General features: G+C 36.4%; 2 protein-coding genes across 3 annotated transcripts; both read left to right on the plus strand.

Moving 5' to 3' along the window:
• The first annotated feature begins 3,484 nt into the window (after positions 1-3,484).
• On the plus strand, positions 3,485-10,550 carry LOC104243107 (squamosa promoter-binding-like protein 1). The gene is made up of 10 exons (XM_009798256.2): positions 3,485-4,524; positions 4,988-5,169; positions 5,376-5,950; positions 7,460-7,534; positions 7,652-7,759; positions 7,846-7,966; positions 8,114-8,255; positions 8,415-8,565; positions 9,143-9,775; positions 9,909-10,550. Exons 1-10 carry the CDS (start codon positions 3,950-3,952, stop codon positions 10,350-10,352), a joined length of 3,006 nt encoding a protein of 1,001 aa, XP_009796558.1. The 5' UTR covers positions 3,485-3,949; the 3' UTR covers positions 10,353-10,550.
• Positions 10,551-21,479: 10,929 nt separating this feature from the next.
• Positions 21,480-24,755, plus strand: LOC104243108 (tetraketide alpha-pyrone reductase 2-like). 2 transcript variants are annotated; one of them, XM_070156329.1, is made up of 7 exons: positions 21,480-21,834; positions 21,964-22,137; positions 22,212-22,384; positions 23,015-23,203; positions 23,303-23,465; positions 23,972-24,161; positions 24,389-24,755. In XM_070156329.1, the coding sequence occupies exons 2-7, from the start codon at positions 21,999-22,001 to the stop codon at positions 24,528-24,530; spliced, it is 996 nt and encodes a 331-aa protein (XP_070012430.1). In that variant the 5' UTR covers positions 21,480-21,834; positions 21,964-21,998; the 3' UTR covers positions 24,531-24,755. The 2 variants fall into 2 exon arrangements, with proteins under 2 accessions (XP_070012430.1, XP_009796559.1); XM_009798257.2 differs by lacking the exon at positions 21,480-21,834 and having other exon boundaries at positions 21,917-22,137.
• The last annotated feature ends 306 nt before the right edge of the window (positions 24,756-25,061 follow it).

Raw genomic sequence — 25,061 nt, forward strand, 5'->3', positions numbered from 1 at the left:
AAAATTTCGAAAAGTCTCATTTTTGAATATCATTTTCCCTATTTATAAGGCATTGTGACGCTAAGATCGATGCATAAAGATTGTCATCAGCGCTAAGATCGAAGCAACAGAGGCATTGGAAACGACGCATTGCATCGGGAAGACGGGTAATGATGACGCACGTGGTCATGACGTTATCCTACGTTAGCCACGCCAACCACAACCTTTGAACCGATCCGTCATCGACATGACCTCGGCTGATTTAGCCCATCCACCATGGCAGAATACTTTGTGATTAGATATGGGTAAAATCAGCTCAACGAGGACCCCAAAAGGACAACCTCAATAAGCGGAGGGACTAACTGTAAGGGTCAAAATTAGATCTGGTTTAGCAAATGCAGATGGACGAGATAAGGTCGAGGTCGAAACCAAGTATGGTTCAGTGGCAAGGAGTCGCCCAAAAGGGGAGTCCCACATCTAGTTCGAGGAGCGAGTAAACAGATGCAGCAATTATAATGTTCCTAGGGTTTTGAGCAGGAACATTCTGTTGAATATTCCCCCATTTTGTACTTTTTAAGGGGTTTTAAGGATTTTCCTTATAAATAGGAAGAGAAAGGAAACAAAAAGGGATTTTTCGAAACTTTTGTAAAGGAACATCTTGTAAAAGAGTTGACTATCAAGAATATACAAAAAACTTGTCTTGCCTCTTTTGTTTGATTCCATCACGTAACATTCTACTTTAGTTCACAAGATCCGAGGACACATTGTTCACTGCTATTGCATGCTGTCACACGTTGCCTCTGAAGAAGGAATCATCCACCTCATCCAACATTTGGATGACTTATTGATTCTTATTACATTAATTGCCATTTATCACATTTATTGCATGCATTCACTCTCATATTTACATCTAATCATTGAGCATTAACTCGACCATCTAAGTTGTTAGATTTCGGGGCTAGGATTTATTACTTTTAACTTGGATTCACTCCTCATCCATTCATTAAATTGGTTTAACTAAAAAGGGCTTAACACTTTTTGGTCAAACAATGGTCACTTATAATTTGAACAAAAGAAAAGATTTTTTCAAATTTTGTGTGTATTATTTTAGATTTCTTATGTATAAAAATAAAATTCTCTTGTAAAAATAACATAAACTAAAAATTAATTTGTAAAGAACCAAAAATTCAATTGACCCGAGAATTCATTTGGACCCTTCATTGAAAAATCACATTGTGCAAATAAGTATAGATAATTTTTGTGTATAAATATAAATTTTTAAATTAAGTTAACATAAGACAAACTTTTAGTATAGCGACAAAAGTAAGTTAAAATTTATGGCAGTTCTTCCATTTTTTGAATTCCCTAACTCCGAAACTAGCTATTAGAGCGTTACGTAATACTTATATTGTGGCATAATTGAGGAAGATTTGGTTTTGCAATTCATTAGAAATGTTATTTTAAATATATAATATTTTTCACAAAGATCAATTAAAAATTAACAAAAAAGCTATTTGTAGGAGTATTTTCTTCTATTTAAATTATTATAGGCGAGCATAAGAGAATATTTCTTCCTAAATTGTTGTTATAGTATATACTATAACTAGTTCTACAAAGCCCGTGCTGATCCCGGGCCCAAAATCAAGGTAATAAAATTCATAATAATAATAGTAATTTGTGTTACATTTTTAGGCATAACTTTTTAAGATCATCTCATAACCATTTATTATTCATTATTTATGTTTTCTGATCATATCATTAGATAATTTATTAAAAGAAATATTTATAAAAAAGCAAGTGTGCTAAGGAATAAGCATATATAAAGGGACAAAAGTAACTTGATATTTAATAACATAATTTTAATTATGCAAAATGATTCCAAATGGACTATAATCATAAATTAAAGAAGATATTTTAATATTTGATGAATTTGTGGGCATATAATTTCTAATTAAAGGTAGAAATAAAGAAGATGTTTTAATAGATTATTTTGGTATTTATTGATTAACTACTCATAATTTCGTATGACCATAGTTTATGCTAGAAAAAATATGGTGATTAAAGTCTAGGTTTAGATGAAATTCAGAAAGACCCAAATTTATTAAAACAAAGTCCAAGAATTAACTTAGTTTGTCATTAACACATTAATGCTTTATTTTTAAAAGAAAATTCCGCTACCCAACCAATTAAAAATTATATGATTTTTGAAAAATTAAATTGCTTTAAGAAACAAAAAATATCTTTGTTTCAATAGCATGTGACCATCAGGCATATTTAATAAATATGAGATTACAAGTTGATCACTTGCTAAGCATCTCTCCCTTTTCCTCTATTATATTCCCACTTAATTAAGTAAATAGGATAAATTTTAAATATTTTTTATTTTATTTTCAAGATTCTAATCTATTAATTTTTAAAAAGTATTGAAATTTATTTTCTATTATACTAAATTTATATTTTCAAATTAAGATCAAAGAGATATCTAATTATAATTTTAGAATTACTAAAAAAATTTGATTGATAGAGTACTCTCCCAATATCAAATGAGTTCTTCAAAGTTATTGTTATCAGCATTTTAGATTTATTTTTGTGCATAATTATTCATCATCATTCACAACTTTTCAAGCATTTTTGAAGGGCTCAAAGTTTAATATATTTACCAAATTAAATATAGGAACCTAAGCAAAAATAAAAATAAAGTAGGGGCAACAAACTTATTGTACATACTCACCTACAAAAAGTTAGGTTAAAGAGCTATGTATTACCAAAAAAGGTTTGAAAGTATCTTGATTTATTGAAAAGATATTTTAGTATACGAAGTAATAAATACTTCATCCGGTCTAAAATAAGTGATTTTTTTAGATTTTAAGAATGAATTAATTATTTTTTTTCTACTTTGCCCTTTAAGTAATTAATGTTGGAGTATGTGTTAGGAGTGTTTATATGAAGAGATAGTAAAGGTTAATATGGTCAATTTCATTGCTAATTAATATTAAAAGGTGAGTTTCTTAATATGTATGAAAACAATCAAAAAATCACTTATTTTGAACCAAAAGAGTAGCAAATACAAGAACATATTTGAAAGGGCAAACCTTTTTGGTTGGCAAGCTAACAAAATAGTTACAATGTAACTAAGGACTACAAAACTTTTTACATTGGACCTTGTATATAGCAGTAATGCTTTGCGCTTAATGGTGTAAAGTCCTAGATTGCCAAAGGAATATAACGCAATACTACATTGAACATTATTGAAGTAGTTTTGTAATTTGTGTAATTATCATGGACAAATGTGATGTGAGAGACGTGAGGAAAGAAGAAGGAAATTAAGAAAGTAAAATAGTACACTGCTTAAAGAAAGAGAGCAAATAAGAAAGTAAAAACAGTATACACACTACTTAAAGAAAAAGAGAAAACCCAAAACCACCGCATCAGTACATGTACAGCTGAGCACACCCACTACTCCCTCCTATACAACACGCTTCCTTTCACATTCACATTCATATTCCTCTCTAATCTTATCATTCATCCGAACCTTTCGCTCCCCCTCCCCCACCTCCCAACTCCCTAACCACCTTCCTTTGTCCTTTCTTCACCGTCGGTCGCCGCCGTCCCCTTCTTCCCGCCGTTTCCTGACCGCCGGAAAGAAGTTCTTTCTTCTTTGTTGAGCTAAATTATCTGATTTCCGGTTCTAGATGCTTCAAATTCACGAGTCTTTTCCTTAGTCAACGCTGAAATTAGGTGTGGGTATGTGGCTTGCTGTTAATCGGTATCATGGTTGTCATCTCTTTGTACTCGACTTTTGGGGTCGTACCGAAGCTGATTAGTGATTAGTTCTCATCTTTCTTCTTTTTTATTTCTTCTCAATTTTGACTTTTGATCTGTTATTCAAACTTGTCCGATCATCAATCACCTAAATCTCCGGATTTAGATCTTCAAACGCGCGCGTGCACACACACAAAAAGGAGCTTAGATGGAAGCGAGTGTGGGAGAGCGTTATTACCATATGGGAGGACCGGATCTGCGAGGATTAGGGAAGAGGAGCTTAGAGTGGGATGTAACTGATTGGAAATGGGACGGAGATCTTTTTATTGCGACTCCTCTTCGTCAAAACCCTTCTAATAATTACCAGAGCAGGCAGTTTTTTCCAGTCGAAACTGGGAATCTGGTGGCTTCATCCAACAGTTCATCTTCCTGTTCAGACGAAACAAATCATGGGATAGAACAACAGAGGAGGGAACTGGAGAAAAGGAGAAGGGTGATTATCGTTGATGAAAATGATTCCGGTGGGACCCTTTCGTTGAAGCTTGGTGGACAAGCTGAGCCTGTAGCTGAAAAAAGGACAAAATTGGCTGCTGCTGCACCTGCACCTGCACCTGCACCTGTTACTGGTACTACAAGAGCTGTATGTCAGGTTGATGATTGTGGGACCGATCTAAGTAAAGCTAAAGACTACCATAGGCGGCATAAAGTTTGTGAGATGCACTCCAAAGCTAGTAGAGCTCTCGTTGGGAATGTTATGCAGCGTTTCTGCCAGCAGTGCAGCAGGTATTTCTTTTTCACTTTATATAAATGACTAATATAGCCGATCTATATAATTTGGGATTGAGTTGTAGTTGAATGATTAATTGATTGATGGCTAGTCTTGTGAATCCTTTAAAAAATTCCATCTTTTTCTGCGTTTGGTTGTTTGTGTTTGGACTGTTGATTTCTGAATAATTCTGTGTTTATTATTCCAAAGATTCTGCTTGGATAAAACACGGGTTTCATCCTAGCCCGGCATAATAAAAGAATGAAATGGGTGCGAAAAAAGTGGAAATGATATGAATGACTAATATAACTGACCTAGAATAATCTGTGAATGTTGAGTAGTGGATTGATTGATGGCAAGTCATGTGAATCCCTTTAAAAAAATTTTAATCTTTTTCTGTGTTTGGTTGCTTCATCTTGGGAAATTGCTTTTTCAATAATTCTGTGGTTATATTCCAAAGATTCTGCTTTTGATACACAGGTTTCATGCACTTCAAGAGTTTGATGAAGGAAAACGAAGTTGTCGTCGACGCCTAGCTGGGCATAATAAAAGGAGGAGAAAGACACAATCAGAATCTGTAGCTAACAACAATTCATCGAATGATGGACAAGCTAGTGGTTATTCCTTGATGAGCCTGCTAAAAATGCTCTCCAATATGCACTGTGAGTAATTCCTAGTTTTTCTTCTGCTATGTTTTGAATTTGCAAATAGTTTTAAATTATTTTTTTGGTTCTGAGAATTTTGTTTCTTGTGCTATAGTGAGGATTCATAAGCAGACCCCAAATTGTTTGGGGATTGAATAGTGGTAGTAGTAGTTGTTGTTGTGCTTTAGAATTAACTGCAAGGTTATGATTTTCATATATTGCAGCCAACGGAACTAACCACAGTGAAGATCAGGACCTTTTGGCCCATCTACTAAGAAGCATTGCCGGCCAGGGTTCGTTGAACGGGGATAAAAGCTTATCCGGACTTCTGCAAGAATCTTCAGACTTGCTGAACAATAGGTCAATCCTTCGAAATCCAGAATTAGCTTCCTTGATCTCAAATGGTTCACAGGCACCTCCTAGAGCCAAAGAACATCAGTTCACTAATTCGGCAGCTGAGGTGCCTCAGAAAAGGTTGGATGCACATGATGTCAGGCTTGAAGATGCGCGGACGGCTTCTTCTCAAAGCCCAGGCATTTTGTTTCCCCCAATTCAAAGCAATTCTCAAGCTTACGCACAAGGCAGGGGAAGTACCACTGGAAGGAGCAAGTTGATTGACTTTGACTTGAATGATGTTTATGTTGATTCGGATGACAATATAGAAGATATAGATAGATCCCCTGTGCAGTGCCCATCTTGGTTACAGCAGGACTCTCACCAGTCAAGTCCACCTCAAACAAGTGGTAATTCAGATTCCGCTTCTGCCCAGTCACCTTCCAGTTCCAGTGGTGACACTCAGGTACTCCTATAATCATCTAAGTACACTTTTACTTGTGCTGCAAATTTCATTTTGTTGGTTTCTTCTTTTTTCGTTCTTTACTTTCTTCTTTATACCCTTGTTTTTATTGAAATGGTTTATCTGAAGATGGGATCAAGTTACCTTTTCTCAGCTGGACACAGAGACTTAGAATTGGGTACATTTTTCAGTGGACTAAGTTTGATAAGGGGACAGAGGCAATAGCTTGAATCATAATAGTTTTCTCGAGTTCTATAGCCTGTTAAAACCTATCAATGAAGTCTCTCTTTCTGTGTGAGGAATACCTTGCTAACTATAGATCCATATTTACACTTTTGGTGTCTGAGTATTATAAAGTCAATTTCTGTCTAAGTGGTAACACTTGAGTTCCTATTTTCGTCTTTAGATCACCTCTTTTTTTGGTGGTCTATTCTTACTATTGAAATATCCCGCTAACATTATGATAAACTTTCTGAAGCTGAATTGTGGTGATTTCTGCTTTTCTCCCCTTCCTTTCATTGGAGGTTGACTTGTACGCTCTATCAAGTTCTGTCTTGAGTTGTCTCTGAATTTCCCTTATCTCTCCTACTTTCGCCTTTAACTATCTTCGATGTTCTTTTCACACACTGTGAGTAAAAACAGGGGAAAGAAAAAGAGGGAATAAAATATTCATTAAGAGTGCAATACTTATCGTACTCTGGGTTTCGAAATGATCATCGAACTGTTAAATGTCCCTTGCTGGTCCTTTTCTCCAAGATTGATGCTAGGCAACGCGAACAAGCTGGTGGCTGCAATTATAGAAGCTCTAGTTCCAGTAACCGGCAGCAAAATTCTTACTACTATTTAATTATGGTTTCTCTGATCCTTAAGAACATGCCAGTTTCTGAGTATTGCAGAATGGTCTTATTTGATGATGCATTATGTAGTTAGATAAAGGTTGAATGTCATCAAATTGCCAGTTCGCTCAGTATTATTAAAGGTCATCTTTTGTTGCTTAAAGTGTTGCGAAGCAAGGTGTTATCGCTTCATTGGTAAAGTCATGTCCTGTAGAGAGGGGTGTGATTCAAACAGGTGATGCGTTGAGTGCACCAACAAGAAGCAGTCGATGTTTTGAATCTCAGCTTTGGGGAGTTAGATTAATATCAGCATCATTGTATTTCGGACGCTAAAATTAGTTTTTTCAATTGATACTTGTTTGTGATAGTACTTATTCATATACATGCGGTACTTTGACCTTTCGTAAATTTTGTACGTCACTTCTAAGGATGTGCTTCACTTCTCCCATTGCACTTCAAGCTTCGCAGACCTCGTCGCTTCTTTGTGCTTTTTACTTTAAAAACACTGTGTCCGCCAACTTATATCTAGTACTTTTCGGTGCTTAAGTTTGTGGTTTTATTATAAAAGAAAGAGTATCTTACAAAATGAAAGAGAAGGAAGATGACAACAACCAAGACTAGTTAACTTGATATCCCTTCTTTTCCTGAACTGAAAATTTATTTTTGTTGGATGCAGACACGCACGGACCGGATTGTTTTTAAACTATTCGGGAAAGATCCTAGTGATTTTCCATTTGTCGTACGAGCTCAGGTATTTCATTGTCTTGAGTACACATGGTTGTTGTTTTGTTGTATGTTTCTGGATGGCTTAAACTCCGTCTTACTTTTTCTTTTTCTGAAATGCTCTTTGAATGGTTTAAAATTTCAGATTCTTGACTGGTTATCTCACAGTCCTACTGAGATTGAGAGCTACATTCGGCCTGGTTGTGTTGTGTTAACAGTATATCTGCGGCTTCCCGAGTCTGCATGGGAGGAGGTACTGCATGTTCATTGAAATCCTGTATTTTGTAGTGGGCTGTCTGTGGAATCCTGTTTGACGTGTAAATTAATTGGTTTGTACAGCTTTGTTATGATCTGAACTCCAGTCTGAGTAGGCTTTTGGATGTCCATGGTGATGATAGTTTCTGGACAAAAGGATGGATTTACATTAGCGTGCAGAACCAAATCGCATTTGTGTGTGATGGTCTGTTCAAATCTAATGTCTTCTTCCATTTAGAATTCCTTTCCAAACCCAAAATATAAAATCAGCTTCACTAAATCTTTTCTGGCAACTTTTGCATCAGTACTGTCCTTCACTGAGATTTTACTTTGTTCTGTTTATGTGCTGCAGGTCAGGTTCTTTTGGATATGTCCTTGCCCTCTGGAAGTAATGAGCACAGTACAATTTTAAGTGTCAGACCAATAGCTGTGCCAGTATCTGGGAGAGCTCAATTTTTAGTCAAAGGCTATAATTTGTCAAAGCCATCCACAAGGTATGCATCAATCATCATTATTATGCGTGCGATATTGCACAAGCCCCTTTTTCTGTTATCCCACTTAGGAGGATTTTGGTGGTATATTCCTAGCAAAATATGTTAGTGAAGTGCAGTAACTTAAGTCTTTGTTTTTCTGCTTTCATTTTTTATTGGCAGGTTACTTTGTGCTTTAGAAAGTAATTACCTGGTTCCAGAAGCTAATAATGAGGTAGAAGAACATGTTGATGGCATTGACAAGGATGATAAACTCCAATCCCTAGATTTCACATGTTCAGTTCCAGCAGTTACTGGAAGAGGATTTATTGAGGTGAACCTTTTCTCTCATCTTCTTGTTTCTCTCTTTGAACATGATTCCTCAAAATTGACGAGGGGAGTTTATTCTGTCTCTCATTTTCACTGCTATTACCGGCCAAGTTTGGTCAGTACCAGCTCTTTTCTTTTATTTTTTGACAAGGAACAGGAAACTCGGCATGATTTTAATCTCTTTAAAAGTTCAGAAATGGCTCAACAGAGTAATAAAAGTTTATTAACTACTTGCGAGATATAGAAAATAAAATTGAGAACACTAAGTCGGGATTACATAAATTACTATGGTACGAGATGTGGAGGCATTTATCACTTTTTTCTTAATTATAAAATATGACCATGAGGTAGTGCATATATTGCAGAAATGTGAGTCTTGTGCACATCATCTTTAGCTATATCAGTTGCTTTTATTTCTACAGTACTGTGTTTATGCTATAAAAGATATCTGGTGCCTATATGATGTGTACAGTATGTAACAGTTACAATGTTATGCATTTTGTAACTTCAAAAGAATCTGACACATTCCCATTCAAGCGATGTACAATCTAAGTCATGCTGAGATTCTTTTGTTTATCCAGGTTGAAGATCACGGACTCAGCAATAGCTTCTTCCCTTTCATAGTTGCAGAGGAAGATGTTTGCTCTGAGATCCGTATGCTTGAGAGTGAACTAGACTTGACTTCAGCTAATTATGTCAAGGGACAGATAAATAATATGGAAGCAAGAAATCAAGCCATGGATTTTATTCATGAACTGGGTTGGCTGCTTCATAGAAATAATTTGAAGGCTAGATTAGAGCATTTTGGTCCTGACGCTGTTCTCTATCCTTTGAAGCGGTTCAAGTGGCTTATTGATTTCTGCGTAGACCATGAATGGTGTGCAGTAGTTAAAAAACTGTTGAACGTTCTTCTCGGTGGAACTGTGGGTGCAGGAGAGAGCTCTTTTTTGAAATTTGCTCTCACTGAGATGGGTCTTCTGCATAGAGCTGTCCGTAGGAATTCTAGGCCTCTGGTGGAATTGCTATTAACATATACTCCAGAGAAAGTAGCAGATGAACTAAGTTCTGAATACCAATCTCTGGTTGAGGCTGACGGGGAATTCTTGTTTAGACCTGATTGTGTAGGGCCTGCAGGCTTGACACCGCTTCATGTTGCAGCTGGCATAGATGGATCTGAAGATGTACTAGATGCATTGACAGATGATCCTGGAAAGGTATTTAATTCCTCTTGTTGCAGACCTCGTTCTTATACAACATTCTGTCAGATGCAGTTATTACCTTTTTTGTGAGGCTATGATCTATTTATTTATCTGTATTCACTAAACATGCTAAAATTGCCCCATGCAGGTGGCAATTGAAGCATGGAAGAATACTCGTGATAGCACAGGTTTCACACCAGAAGATTATGCACGCCTGCGAGGACATTATTCTTACATTCACCTGGTGCAGAGGAAGATTAGCAAGAAAGCAATCAGCGGACATATAGTGGTTGATATTCCTATTGTTCCATCTATTGAGAACAGCAACCAGAAAGAAGAAGAGTTTGCAACCAACAGCTTAGAGATATCAATGACCGAGAGAAGACCCATTTCTCGGCCCTGTGGGCTATGTCATAAGAAGCTGGCTTATGGTAGTCGGAGCCGATCCCTACTGTACAGGCCTGCGATGTTCTCGATGGTGGCCATGGCGGCCGTATGTGTTTGTGTTGCTCTTCTCTTCAGGGGCTCACCAGAAGTTCTGTACATTTTCCGTCCATTTAGGTGGGAGATGGTGGACTTTGGAACAAGCTGATTTTACCACCCCAATAAATCTCATAAAAAATATATTAGTTACTTGTAACAGTACTCGTCTATATAAAAAAGACGTAGGGTCTGAGATATGCTGTAGGAATAGCCCTTCAGGCAGTTTGTTATACCAAGTGTTAACATATTTATTTTGTTTGATGAAATGTATCTTTCCATTGGGGCCTCGTAACCAGGCCTAAAACTATCTACCTCGTTCACTCTGCCCTTTTAACTTTACTTGCATTTTGGTAATATTTGATACTGTAAAAAAGATAAATTTATTTGTGAAACAAAAATAAGAGTCTTTGCAGATGTATTTCGAAGGTTGACTGCGTCCTTTTCATTTTTGGTCTCAAGGCAGAGATTACGGTATGCTCTTTTGCTTCCATTTTGTTTTTTTAGTCTGTTCTAAGAAATTGCACCTTTCTTTTTCTGATATTATTTAATTTTAGTATTTTTATTTTATTTTTGATGACATAAGAAGAGAAAATAAATAAAAAGACGTGTGATGGTGGCAAACATTTTGATACTTTGTACTCCTTCCGTTTTAATTAATGGAAACTTATTTGATTGAACATGAAGATTTAAATGTGGTCTTAAGCATGATCTAGTATTTGTGTTTGTTGTAAAAAAAAAAAATTCATTAAAGGCAGAATAAGTTTACATTAAATTATTTTTAAATTTAAAAAATAATTATTCTTTTTTAAAAAATCACAAAAGAAAATATGTTAACATAAATTAAAACAGAAAGGATTTATGAAGGTAGCTTTCTTACTAGAGAGAGAAGCTCTCCCTTCTCTCTAAATCCCCTTCTTCTTAACACTCCTTTTCCATGTCCCAACACACCATAGACCCTACCCTAATGGACACATCTATACCTCCAAAACCCCCTGACCCAATAATTGAAGCTAGATCTATGAATAACGACACTCCTTTAGAGATAAACTCCTATCCCCAAACCCAATAACCTTCTTGCATGATCATCAAGTTTCCTCCTTTCCCATAACAAATGATTGCCATGAGGACACGCCGAGGAATTCATATCATGAAGATCCACCAAACAGCGATCAACCCATTATTCTATCGCCAGAGGAAATGCAAAGGCTTTATGAGCCATGGAAATACTCGGTTATTATCAAATTATTTGGCAAGCTTATCCTTCATCAATATCTCAAAAAGAAGCTCCACGAACAATGGAAACCTACTGAACAATTTCCCCTCATCGATTTGGGTAATGATTTCTATATAGTTAAATTCTCCCAAAGCTCTTCACCAGGGACCATGGCTCATCAATGGACATTATTTGTCTGTCAAGAAATGAGTTCTTAATTTCGTAGCTTCTAATGAAAAGCTCACTTCTCCGCTGTCTGGTTAAGGCTACCCCAACTCCCTACGGAATTTTATGATAGAGCCATTCTCTCAAAAATTGGTAATAAGATTGGTAAGCTCTTAAAAGTGGATGCTTGCACATCCGCCACCCTAAGGGGTAGATACGCTAGATTATTTATTGAGTTTCCTCTAGAACGCCCTGTCCGACCCTTCATCTATATAGGTTGTCACAAACAACCTATTTTCTATAAAGGTGAAAATTTTCTTTGTAAAGGCTATGGTAGACTAGGCCACATTAAGTCTAACTGCAGCTTCGTCAGTAAAGATCTTACCCAAACTAATACTACTTCTCCTAGATCCACTAATGACCCCCAAAACCATGTTGAGGAGGACCAATGGAAGGTAGTTTCCTTCTCCAAACAGAAAAATCACCGCACAAAAGGCAATTTTCATCCAAAAGTCTCCACAAAAAAAGCTGATTACAAGGAAGGTGGGGGTATCAAGGCAAAAATTTTTTATGCCAACACCGGAAAATATATTAACACTCAAAATTTTTTTTACAAAGAAAAAAACTTCTCCTGCAACAAATCCCAACACTACTACTCGAAACTTTAGTTTGGACACTGTTAACAAGTTTGATATCTTGAACACGTCGGATGACAACCAACTGGCACAAATCAATACTAGAATAAACAATAGTATAAGACAAAAGAGACAAAATAGCCCTTCGACATTCTCTATGCACAACCTGATTTGCATGGAAAAAAATACAAGCCACGTGGCAAATAATAACGAAGGAAACTAGCCTACTAGCCACTTGGCTCCCCAGAATGTCTCCAAATCCTTAATTACCCACAGTTTTAAAGACAAACCACTGGGAAATGACTACATGCAAAACAAGCATTCTCCCCTCAACAAATGGCATCCGAACTTCCTATCCTCCCTAAGGTTAAAATCCATACGCAAACCCATTCAGACTCCATGCAAGTGGATACTATATTTTCCATAGCTATCCCACAAAATACTACTACTCACGTACCCTGCAAAGCCTTAGATTTTATATACTCCCATAATCCTTACAATGCCTCGTCTACCACTTCTCCTTCAACGAAGAACTACTCTACTCAGATTACCACGCCTAAACCACCCTCAAATGGACAACCTTCCACCACTACCACCTCACAACAACCCTCTCATCTACTCAACCACCCCTCTCCCAATGAATTATCAACCTCAATCATGGTTAGAGAGAGGGATCATGGGCTATGCAGCATCATTCAGCCTGGATATAGAGGGTCAGGAGGTTGTCATTATCCTCCAGAACTCAAACTTCTTAGCACAATTGATCATGGAGGGCATGCAATTAGCGATGAACAACTATGTCAACCAAACCTGGTTGACCGACATATTGAATCCAATAACACCAAATGCATCTCCAGCCCTAATCTAAGCCATGCAGGTTCACTGGGGCCCTCCTGCACGCTTCAACCCAGTCCATGTGGTTCAACCACTGCAGAATCTACCTTTCTTCGCACCACAAAACCAAGTGAACCCAATCTTCCTAGCCTGACAAGCAGCAGACCAGGCTCAACATGTGATCAACCTTGTGATACCCCAGAACCAAGAGGATCCTGCTCCAATGGATGTCCAACTACCTCCCAATGTACAAAACTTGGGAAATCCACCACCAGAGCAAGGGGAGGCAGTAGCAAGACCTTTAAGGGAATCTCGAATAGAGTTTAAAAGCCTTAGAGAAATAGAAATATTGCTCTACAAGGAGAGGCAGGACAAGAAATCTATCATCAGTTGCCCAACAGCATTATTCAAATGCTCGATGGACATACGACCCCCACTAAACCCTGCAGCAGGAAAATATGCAGTGGTGCTCAACCCCTCTCTGAGGGAAGGCCCACCTTTACGTTTGGAGGAGAATCAGGGGAACCACAACAAACAACCTTTACAAATGACACGTCCAATTAACTTCATAGTTTGGATCGTGAGGGGGGCTAATAATGCCAACTTTCATAGGACCTTCAGGGATATAATGGATACCCATAGACCCTGCTTTGTTGCTCTCTTAGAAACTCGCATGCAAGATCATGTTCCTCTACAACATGATTTCAACTTCTCGGAAATGGTGGAAATACCATCAGATGGCCGCTCAGGGGGGATTGCCATCATGTGGATGCATATCATGATCACAATAGATGAGGTTGTTAGAGAAGACCAGGAACTGCATGCGATGATTAAGGTACTCCCCAATCAAAACTCTTGGCTTTTAAGCACTATTTATGCAAGTATTGATAGTTATAAATGTAGGATAATGTGGTACAACATTACTAATATATATAAAAAATATAAAGTCCCGTGGCTAGTGACTGGTGACTTTAATGATATTTTCTCTTCTGAGGAAAAATGGGGAGGTCGACCTGTTAATTTTAATAAAACTACCAAGCTTTGGAATCTGGTTAAAAATTGTGATCTTTTTGACCTTGTATTTAAAGGTCCTAAATACACTTGGACAAACTATAGGAAAAGAAGTAAGGGGCTCATTATGGAACGTCTTGATAGATGTTTCGTAAACGAAGGCTGGGTCAATCAATACCCAAATGCCTTAGTGGATCACTTGCCTAGAACTTATAGTGACCATAAACCCTCTCCTAATTAAGCTCAACCCTAAATTTAGTCCTCCAGTAACTAGGTCATTCCGGTTGGAAACTATATGATGTTTCCATCCTCAATTTCCTAATCTTGTGAAAACTTGTTGGAACAATAGGTCCTTTGATGAGACTCTTCTTCTTTCTAAGCATGAAGGCACTAAGTGGAATAAAGAGGCTTTCAGAAATATTTTCAAAAAAAAAAAGAACCCTTCTAGCTAGAATAAATGGTATTCAAAATTCCCAAAACTATCCTAGAAATTCTTTTCTCCTAGATCTTGAAAGCCAGCTTATAAAAGATTATAACGATGTCCTTAGAATGGAATTTGGAAACTTAGATCGAGAGTTAATTGGCTTAATAACGGTGAGGCGAACACTAAATTCTTCCACATCTCTACCCTTATCCGTAGAAGAAACAATAAAATTTCTCATTTCAAAAATGAGGAAGGCAACTGGATTGATGATCCTTTAGAAATTTCAAACCACACTCTCGATTATTTTATGTACATATTTACCACGACACTCACCACCTCAAATAGGGCTGATATTATAAACTCTCCAAAATGCTTTGACAATTTGGACTTAAACTTCCTAGATGCTCCTGTCACTAGCCAAGAAATCTCTAATGCTATTTTCTCATTTAAACCAATGAAAGCTCCTGGTCTGGATGACATCCATCTTTTTTTCTATCAAAATTTTTGGCCAGTTGTTGGTAGTTCAGTTATTACTTATTTCAAACTAAAATAATTCCGGAACCTCTTAACTACACCCATCTCTGCCTAATTCCCAAAGTGCCTAATGCTAATCTTCTAAAAAACTTTCGTCCAATTAGCCTTTGTAATATTATCTACAAAGTAGTCACAAAGATTATTGCTAACAGAATAAAACCCCTCTTACCTAAGATTATTAGTCCTTTTCAATCTAGCTTTATTAAGAATAGAAAGGCTTGCGATAATAGTATTATCATCCAGGAGGTTCTCAACAAATTCAAAAATATTTAAGGCTCTAGGTCTAATATGATTATAAAACTAGACTTAGAAAAAACCTTCGATTACCTGGAATGGTCCTTTATTTATAGGACTCTTGTTTACTTCAATTTCCTCCCCAAAATCACCAATCTTATAATGAGATGTATCACCACTAGTAACATTGCTATTCTAGTCAATGACACTCGCACTAACTATTTTAAGCCTACTAGAGGTATTCGTCAAGGAGATCCTCTTTCACCCTACATTTTGTTCTCTGTATCGAAATGCTCTCACGCTGCATAAATCACCAAGTCGATTGTGCAATTTGGGACCCCATTAAACTTAGTCCAAAAAGACCGGAATTATCCCATATTTTTTTCGCAGACGACCTTACATTGATGGCCAAAGCAAATAACAAAACCTGTGAGGCCATATCTACTACCTTCTCTATGTTTTGCAATTTATCAGGTCAAAAAATAAATTACCAAAAATCAAAAATCATTTTTTCTACTAATTGTCCCCAACCCCTACAGGATAAAATCGCCAATTTTCTAAATATTTCTATTAGCAAACAATTTGGCAAGTACCTGAGCTTCCCTATAACCAATAAATCTCCCAATCATAAGGATTTCCTTTTCATTCTAGACAATATGAGATCAAAGCTTGCTAACTGGAAATTAAATTTCCTTAACCTAGCTGACAGGGCTACACTAATACAATCAACTCTTAGTAACATCCCTAACCATGTGATGCAATACTTCCATTTACCTAAATATACCCTTAAGCTCATTGATCGTATCCAAAGGAATTTCCTTTGGGGTTCTACGTTTGAAAAACAACATCTCCATTTAATCAATTGGGATATAGTTACTAATCCTAAGGAATTAGGGGGAATTGGCTTAGTCAAATCCAATATAAAAAACCAAGCCCTTCTTGCAAATCTCACATGACGTCTTTACAATAATACCATGACCCCTTGGGCTAAGACTCTTATTAACCAATACTCTAATAAAGCCTCACCAAGGAACACTTTTTTATATGGAAAAATATTGTGAATGGTTGGAATCTTTGTAATAAATGTTTTGCTTGAAATATTGAAAATGGAGATAGTGTTAGATTGTGGGATAATAGCTGGATTCCCAATCTTCCTCCTCTTAAAACTCTAATCCATGGTCCCCTTAACGCCAATGAGGATCACATGCTAGTTAGAAACATTCTTGTTAATCAAGAATGGAATCTTGACAAACTCTCCTTTTCCATCCCTAGTGACATACAAAATGCCATTCAAAGCATCCATATAGGCTCCTCAACCCTTGCTAAAGATAAGGCCTACTGAAAACCCACCAATAATGGTATCTTTAATCTAAAATCTGCTATAATAATTCTAACTCCTCCTAAAGACCCACCCATGAATACCTCATGGATTTGGAATCTCAAAATTCCTAGGAAGATTTGCTTCTTTCTTTGGCTTTGCTACCATAGAAAACTTCCAACTAGAACTTACCTCCTACACATAGATCTTAATATAGATGATATATGTCCGGCTTGTAGAAGAAAAAAAGAAGATATTTATCACATCTTCCTAACGTGTCCCATAGCTAAAAAATTCTGGGATGACTTAGGCACCTCTCCCCATCCGCAACAGATATTCACTGGTTGGATTCCGTTAGACTCATGAATCCCTCAATATCGTTCAAAGCCCTAAAGTGGGAAGATATCTATCCCTCCTGCCTTTGGCATATTTGGCTTAACCGCAATAACAACAACATTAACAATATTTCCAATGGAGTCTCAGTCATCACGACTCTCAACAAAGCCGCTGAATTCAAGTACCTCACTGGTTACAATCATCCACCCTTAAATATCATTACTATCCCTATTAGATGGCAAAATCCCTCTAGGGATTCTTTTAAGCTTAACTGCGACAGTGCTTATACCAATAATACCAACACTGGAGGTTTGGGAGGAGTCATACGAAACAACAATGGCAAATGGATAGTGGGGTACCAAAAACTGACTAATGTCATTAGCAACACACATGCTGAACTCCTTGCACTAGAAACAGGTCTAAGAGTTGCAGTCCAATTCAAGCTTCATCCAATCGAAATAGAAACGGATTCCACAAAGGTAATATCTCTTTTTGACAAAGATCACCAAATTTATGATCATCTTATCTCCTCATGCAGGTGGTTAATGACACAATTGGGGACACCATTGCTCAGATATAGCTTCCGAGAAGCAAATTCAGTAGCTCATCTTTTGGCTAAGGATAGTAAGAAATTAAAGTCCATAAATAAAACAATCATCCATCATACACCTACCCAGCCGGTGGAAGTAGCTTTGAAGGATGATGCTGTTGGAAGACAGTACTTTAGGTTAATATCGGAAGAAGTTTGTAATAGATTGGCTAGTATGGGGAACATTAATGCTGTTCAAAACTCTAGTACTTTTGTAAACTCTCTCAGTTTCGATCCCAATGGGATAGCTGGGAGAGTCCTATGTAATGTTACTTAGTTTTTAATAAAGTATTCGTATTTACAACAAAAACAAATACAGAAAGAATATATATTTTATTTAAATGTGACTTTTTTTTACATTTATATTATTTTTTGCTCGTAATCAACTACATTTATATAAAATGGGATGAAGGCAGTATGGATGGGTAAAATTGTGTGGGGTAGCCACTTTTTAAAGTGGTATTTACTTTTTATCCAGCATTTTTAATGCCGAACAAAAGTAGCCACTAGTCTATTAAAATTAATATGAAAAGACAGTGTTACCCTTTCTTTCCCAGACGGAAATACGCCATTTTCAGATTCTGTACAACAGAGCAGCAACCGAAGTTCGTTGTATTTGCAGCTGCTTCAACTTCTATGGATATCTGTGCAGGCACTCGTTGTGTGTACTGAACTTCTATGGTGTGGAAGAGATCCCTTCAAAATACATTTTATAAAAAGGATTACAAGCAATTATGTGCATCAGATTTTGAATCTAGTTATACTGAGTCTACTGAACACATTCAACGGTTTAGCCAGTTGTATAGAAGTGCATTACAAGTTGTGGAGGATGGGGTGATTTCCCTAGATCATTATAAAGTAGCTCTAAATGCATTTGAAGTGTCTCTGACCAGAGTTCACCACATTGAAGAAAAACTAAATAAAAATTCTTGGTAATTAACGTATCTACTTAATAAAATTCTTTGTAATTATTTTGTATTTTGTCCTTAATTTAGAGTTACAGGCACATAAATTAAGGATTGGTAGTCCTGAACTTCGAGTTCCAAGTTCAAAAGTTAAGGACACTTGGTCCTGAACTTAGAATTACAAGTTTAAAAGTTAAGGACACTTGGTCCTGGACTTAGACTAACAAGCTCAAAAGTTAAGGACAATAAGTCCTGAACTTATAGTTACAAGTTCAAAAGTTAAGGACAATAGGTCCTGAAGTCCTGAACTTAGACTAACAAACTCAAAAGTTAAGGACAATAGGTCTTGAACTTAGGCTAAGAAACCCAAAAGTTAAGGACAATAGGTCCTGAACTTAGATTAATAAGCTCAAAAGTTAAGGACAATAGATCTTGAACTTAGACTAACAAGCTCAAAAGTTAAGGACACTTGATCCTGAACTTACAGTTACAAGTTCAAAAGTTAAGGACACTTGGTCCTGAACTTAGACTAACAAGCTCAAAAGTTAAGGACAATAGGTCCTGAACTTAGACTTACAAGTTCGAAAGTTAAGGACAAGTAGTCCTTAACTTAGAGTTACAAGCACATAAATTAAGGATAGGTGGTCCTGAACTTCGAGTTCCAAGTTCAAAAGTTAAGGACATGTAGTCTTGAAGTCCTGAACTTAGAGTTGCAAGTTCAAAAGTTAAGGACATGTCGTCCTAAAGTCCTAAACTTAGAGTTGCAAGTTCAAAAATAACGGACACTTGGTCCTGAACTTTATGAGCAGAAGGGTGTTTTCGTCCAGGCAGGTAAAATTTATTAAAGTAGTGGCTAAAAACTAAAGACATTTTAGACAGTGGCTTAAAAGTAAATACATGTGTTATTAGTGGTTAACCATGCACTTCCCCTTATGGATGGAGTAGGTAGAAGCTGGGGGATTTGTCAAATCAATGCAAGTCATTTTGGGCACAACTGATTATTTGGACTTATGCAGGTCATTTTCTCTTTTGTTGTTTATTTACTTAATAGTACCTTTTTCTACCGAAAGGGGGCCACGTAAGCAGGGAGAAGTGCACGGTTAGCACATGTATTTACTTTTAAGCCACTGTTTAAAATATCTTTAGTCTTTAGCCACTACTTTAATAAACTTTACCTGCCCGGACGAAAACACCCTTCTGCTTATAAAGTTCAGGATCAAGTGTCCTTAACTTTAAAACTTGTAACTCTAAGTTCAGGACTTCAGGACTACATGTCCTTAATTTTTGAACTTGTAACTCTAAGTTCAGGACTTCAGGACTACATGTCCTTAACTTTTGAACTTGGAACTCGAAGTTCAGGACCACATGTCCTTAATTTCTGTACTTGTAACTCTAAGTTAAGGACTACTTGTCCTTAACTTCTGAACTTGTTAGTCTAAGTTCAGGACCTATTGTCCTTAACATTTGAGCTTGTTAGTCTAAGTTCTGGACCAAGTGTCCTTAACTTTTGAACTTGTAACTGTAAGTTTAGGACTAAGTATACTTAACTTTTGAGCTTGTTAGTTTAAGTTCAAGACATATTATCCTTAACTTTTGAGTTTGTTAGTCTAAGTTAAGGACCAATTGTCCTTAACTTTTGGGCTTCTTAGCCTAAGTTCAGGACCTATTGTCCTTAACTTTTGAGTTTGTTAGTCTAAGTTCAGGACTTCAGGACCTATTGTCCTTAACTTTTGAACTTATAACTGTAAGTTCAGGACTTATTGTCCTTAACTTTTGAGCTTGTTAGTCAAAGTTCAGGACCAAATGTCCTTAACTTTTGAACTTGTAACTCTAAGTTCAGGACCAAGTGTCCTTAACTTTTGAACTTGAAACTCGAAGTTCAGGACCAAGTGTCCTTAACTTTTGAACTCGTAATAGGTCCATAGTCGGACAGATAGAGTAGGCACTGAAAGATCCTTATGTTCATGACAAATCTAGTAATTTGTGTTCCTTATTGCTCATGCGTAACCCTTTGCATCAGGCAGGTCCATTGCGGCTTGTGAGGTGCTAGACAATGCTGGTTACAACAACATTTCTGGGTTCAAGGTGGTTTAGAAGCTGCTGAAGAAGAGGTTTCAAATTAATCTTACTTATGTCTTTTTTGCTTTAATATATATTCATCTTTCCAGAATACAAGTTCATATATTTAAATACAATTTGGATCAGGATCTTGAATGAGAAGGTCCACAACCATTTAAGTTCGCAGGAATTGGGGGGCTTTCAGAATTCCTCGGGTAATTATTTCATGCTTGTGCCTAACACATGAAAGAGATAGAAGAAAGGGTAACATAGTCTTTTCATATTAATTTTAATAAATTAGTGGCTACTATTGCTAAGCATTAAAAATATTGGATAAAAAGTAAATACCACTTTAAAAAGTGGCTACCCACACAACTTTTACACGTAAGTATCGTCTGTTATTTACTCTTTGGGAATGGATAAGATTTCGGACCATGTGTTCGCTCAATGTTGTGCCACCAATGTGGATATCATTACAATAAGTCATTAGGTATTACGGCATGTAATAGACTCAGGTTGTTAGGAAACTAGAATATCTCTGATGATGATCCACCAATGTGTGGTGAATTTTCAAGTACTTGTATTAACCCCAACAATTTCTAGTTTTTATATATAATATTTCGGTATTAACAAAAAAAAAAAGATGTTGTGCCACCCAATATAAAATAAGTATTGATTTATGGTAGGAGATCAGTTTAAGAATTTCGCTTTATTAGACAATTCATATTTGATTTTAATTTTATGGTGCGATAGCATTTTTTCAACCAACTGTATACAGAAGCAGAGTTAGTCTATTAGGCATGGGTTCAGTCGAAAAATTTATTAAATATGTATAAATATTTAATTGCAAATTTAGTAAAGAAGACGAGCTATGAATTTGTGACAAATTTAGAAACACATAATTTCAAATTCTGACCCGCTTCTGATTGTATATAATAGGAAGTTCTTATCCTCCATGGCATAGTCAAGTTCTGATGCATGCATAAGCAACAATCGAACTTGACAAAGTCAAAAGGACCCCTGGATAAAATCTCCTATATGTGTGAGGTCACACTTGGATTTGGACGGTGATAAAACCTATTCGCATCGATGCATGTGTTATCAACTTGACAAAGTTAACTTGTTTGGTTTGATATAAATACCGATTACAAATAAATATTTACCGTTTGAGCGAATAAGTTATTTTTGGTTTGGTCGCAGTGAGGGAAACTCACTAGGCTGGGACAATAAACTATGGTTCGACAATAATTCTACTGAAGTTAGAAGGGAAGAAGGTTACAAAATTTGATTCTCAAAGTATTCTTTTAGTTGCGCAAATGTTGAAATTAAAATAAGGTAAGATCAAAATCGTGTGAACTAACAGTTCTAGTTAGCATTCCTTCAAATGCGCTTTAATTTATTCTTATTAATTCTTCCCACAAAATTTTCAAGTTGTACCAAAAAGCAACCTGTTTTCCCATTTAGCTGCATAGATAAAAAGCATGGCCTAGGTCTGTGAAATGGATCGGAGAAGAAAAAGAAAGAAACAAGAAATGGCAGAATATTGTGTAACAGGGGGTACAGGTTTCATTGCGGCTTGCCTTATTAAGGCCCTACTACATAAAGGTCACATCGTAAGAACCACTGTTCGTGATCCAGGTTTGTAATAATCGTTTCTTTCCTCCTTCCAAATATGAATATTATTTATTGAAAGTGTTTTTTGTAATTAGCAGATAATGTAGAGAAAGTGGGGTTCTTGTGGGAGCTAGAGGGTGCTAAAGAGAGGCTCAAGATAATGAAAGCTGATCTTCTAGTTGAAGGTAGCTTTGACGATGCTATTCAGGGAGTTGACGGAGTCTTTCATACTGCTTCACCCGTATCTGTTCCTTACGATGACAATGTTGAGGCAAGTTTTACCTTCACCTTCATCTTCTTTTTTTGTTAGATTGTCCCGCATCAGTTAATTAAAGGATTAGGTCGTTGTTTCCTTATATGATTTTTAGAAAATTCCCACTTCTATGTCGGGTTGAGTTAGAGCATTCGTTTTCTAATTATCACAGTATCAGAGCCAGCCCTAATCGTATTCTTGATTTCCTCATTTTTGGACTGCCCCTCATGTTGTGTTATACACACTCCATTTATTATAAGAGTGGATATAGTGTAGAGCTTATGGGTTCATCCGAAGAAATTCACTAAATGATCCAGTATACATATTATACTCGAACCCAACAATCAAATGGCTGTGTTAGAATTCTGAACTCAAACCTGTAATATGTTTCTTGATCCGCCTTTTGAGTTATAGGGTTGTTAAGTTATCTCATATTAGTCGAGAGAATGAACTATTGTCTCCTTATATGATCTTGGGAAACTATCACCACAAGAGCAGCTCGAATTCGCCCAAGGTCTATTTTCTTATCAATTTTCTAACACATACACACCACACCTCTTATATTGTTCATTTTCTTGAGTAGTGAGATTACTCTCCTCAAACATTAATCAATCAACTTAACAAACTGGACCTACATTGTACTTGCAGAAAACACTGATTGATCCAAGCGTAAAGGGTACTTTGAATGTCCTGAATTCATGCAAAAAAGCAAGCAAGTTGAAGAGGCTTGTGTTGACATCATCTTGCTCTGCAATCAGATACAGAGATGATGCCCAACAAGTTTCCCCTCTCAATGAATCCCACTGGAGTGACCTTCAATATTGCCAAAGATACAATGTATGTATGGACTTCAAATTTTTTTACTTGCTACATAGAATAGAGAAACATGAAAAATATTGCTTAATTGATATTTAACTTTGTTTTGTTTGACTGCAGCTATGGTATCCTTATGCTAAGGCTATAGCAGAAAAAGAAGCGTGGAGAGTAGCCAAGGAATGTGGTATCGATTTGGTGGTGGTAAATCCATCCTTCGTTGTGGGTCCTTTGCTTGCTCCTCAGCCCACCAGTACATTGCTTATCATATTGGCCATTGTTAAAGGTTGTACCTTTTGACAATACCACACAATTGAGGTCCACTATTTACATAGCATTATTATACGAAATGAAAATAAAACGTACTAGAAATTCAATATATTTTCCACTAGCATATAACTCTCTGTCAGGACTAAAAGACTCCTAGAAAATATAGGACCTAAATTAAACGTACTAATAAAAATATACTACAAGTTCACTATATTTTTTGTTGACATAAATATGCCGACCAAAGACTCCTAAAAAACATAGGATCTAATATAAACACGACTAAAAATATTCCCAACTTAATAATATTGCCCATGGTGAAAAGAAAAAAGATATAGTCTATACAAATCTTATTCTTCCATTTTATTTTCCGCCTAGATCTGCATTAATTCCAAGAGATTATAAGTTTTTTGATACAATTTCATTTCACTTCATTTTAGTTTTACCTTGTTTCCTTTCCAAGATGGTGCTTTATGAAAGGCATAACAGTTTTCTTGTTTGTATTTTTTTCTCCCTCTGGACTAGGTGTGCTTGGAGAGTATCCCAACAAAAGGTTGGGATTTGTTCATATTGAGGATGTAGTGGCAGCTCATATTTTAGTAATGGAGGAACAAAAAGCTTCAGGTAGATACATATGTTCAAACTCAGTGCAACACATGTCACAGATCATTGACATGTTAAGGACCAAGTATCCATCTTATCCTTTTGAGAATAAGTAAGCAGATCAACTGAAGTTTCGAACCCCTTTCTTTTTGGATTTAGTTTATATATACTGACAGTGTAACGGTCAGTGAATTTTTACTTGTGATAGCAGATTAGTTACTACTTTTATCAAATACTAATTAATGTTTATCAAGAAATTTACCTATTTTTACTTAATAAATGACCTGATTGTGTAAATAATTTTTATACCGTAAACTCTCCTTTGTTTTTCCTTTTTAGGTGTAGCAACCAAGAAGGAGAAGACATGCCACATAGCATGGACACCAGCAAGATAACTGAATTGGGGCTCCCTCCTCTAAAGACTCTCACTCGAATGTTTGATGATTGCATTAAGAGTTTCCAAGAAAAGGGATTCCTATGAGATATACCTAAGTTGTCACCTCTATATGTGACCTACAAGTTCTTTGTGCTTGGACAAAAGGGTTTAAGTAAAAATTGAAGTGTTCCACTCCTTTACAAGAAATAGAAGTGTTACTAATATCCTTTTTACTGTATTGGGAAAAACTTGACATTAGCTTATTTAAGAAGGTGAAGTTAAGAAATTCAATCTCAAGGCTTAAATAAAATGGCTTATTCAAGAATGTCACTCAGTGGGGGTGATGCTTCTAAGTGAAATGTGTTGCTACCAATTTGCATTAGCCCTAGATATGAAAAAGTAGGGTAAGGCCACAAAACATTGGTTGGAGTATTGTCAATATTGTCGAGAAAAATAAATATCGAACGTAACTCAATCCCAAAGAGTTCAGGACCGGATATCTAGTGCGTAGATAAAATAACATGAGAACTCATTATTAGTAAACCAAAAATAGGAATAGTCTGATCTAATATCATGTCAAGAAAGTAGTTCTTTGACCTATCTCAATCACAAAAATTAGCGTATGGAATGAAGATT

This window comes from Nicotiana sylvestris, chromosome 9, assembly GCF_000393655.2.
Source record: "Nicotiana sylvestris chromosome 9, ASM39365v2, whole genome shotgun sequence".
Taxonomy (NCBI): Eukaryota; Viridiplantae; Streptophyta; class Magnoliopsida; order Solanales; family Solanaceae; genus Nicotiana; species Nicotiana sylvestris.

Excerpts from the sequence above, each read along its gene's own strand:
- LOC104243108 (XM_070156329.1), top strand. The coding sequence starts at position 21,999 with ATGGATCGGAGAAGAAAAAGAAAGAAACAAGAAATGGCAGAATATTGT. Across the intron at positions 23,204-23,302 it reads AATATTGCCAAAGATACAAT|CTATGGTATCCTTATGCTAA; the intron begins GTATGTATGGAC and ends GTTTGACTGCAG. Across the intron at positions 23,466-23,971 it reads CATATTGGCCATTGTTAAAG|GTGTGCTTGGAGAGTATCCC; the intron begins GTTGTACCTTTT and ends CCTCTGGACTAG.
- LOC104243107 (XM_009798256.2), top strand. The coding sequence starts at position 3,950 with ATGGAAGCGAGTGTGGGAGAGCGTTATTACCATATGGGAGGACCGGAT. Across the intron at positions 5,170-5,375 it reads AATGCTCTCCAATATGCACT|CCAACGGAACTAACCACAGT; the intron begins GTGAGTAATTCC and ends CATATATTGCAG. Across the intron at positions 7,760-7,845 it reads CCGAGTCTGCATGGGAGGAG|CTTTGTTATGATCTGAACTC; the intron begins GTACTGCATGTT and ends TGGTTTGTACAG.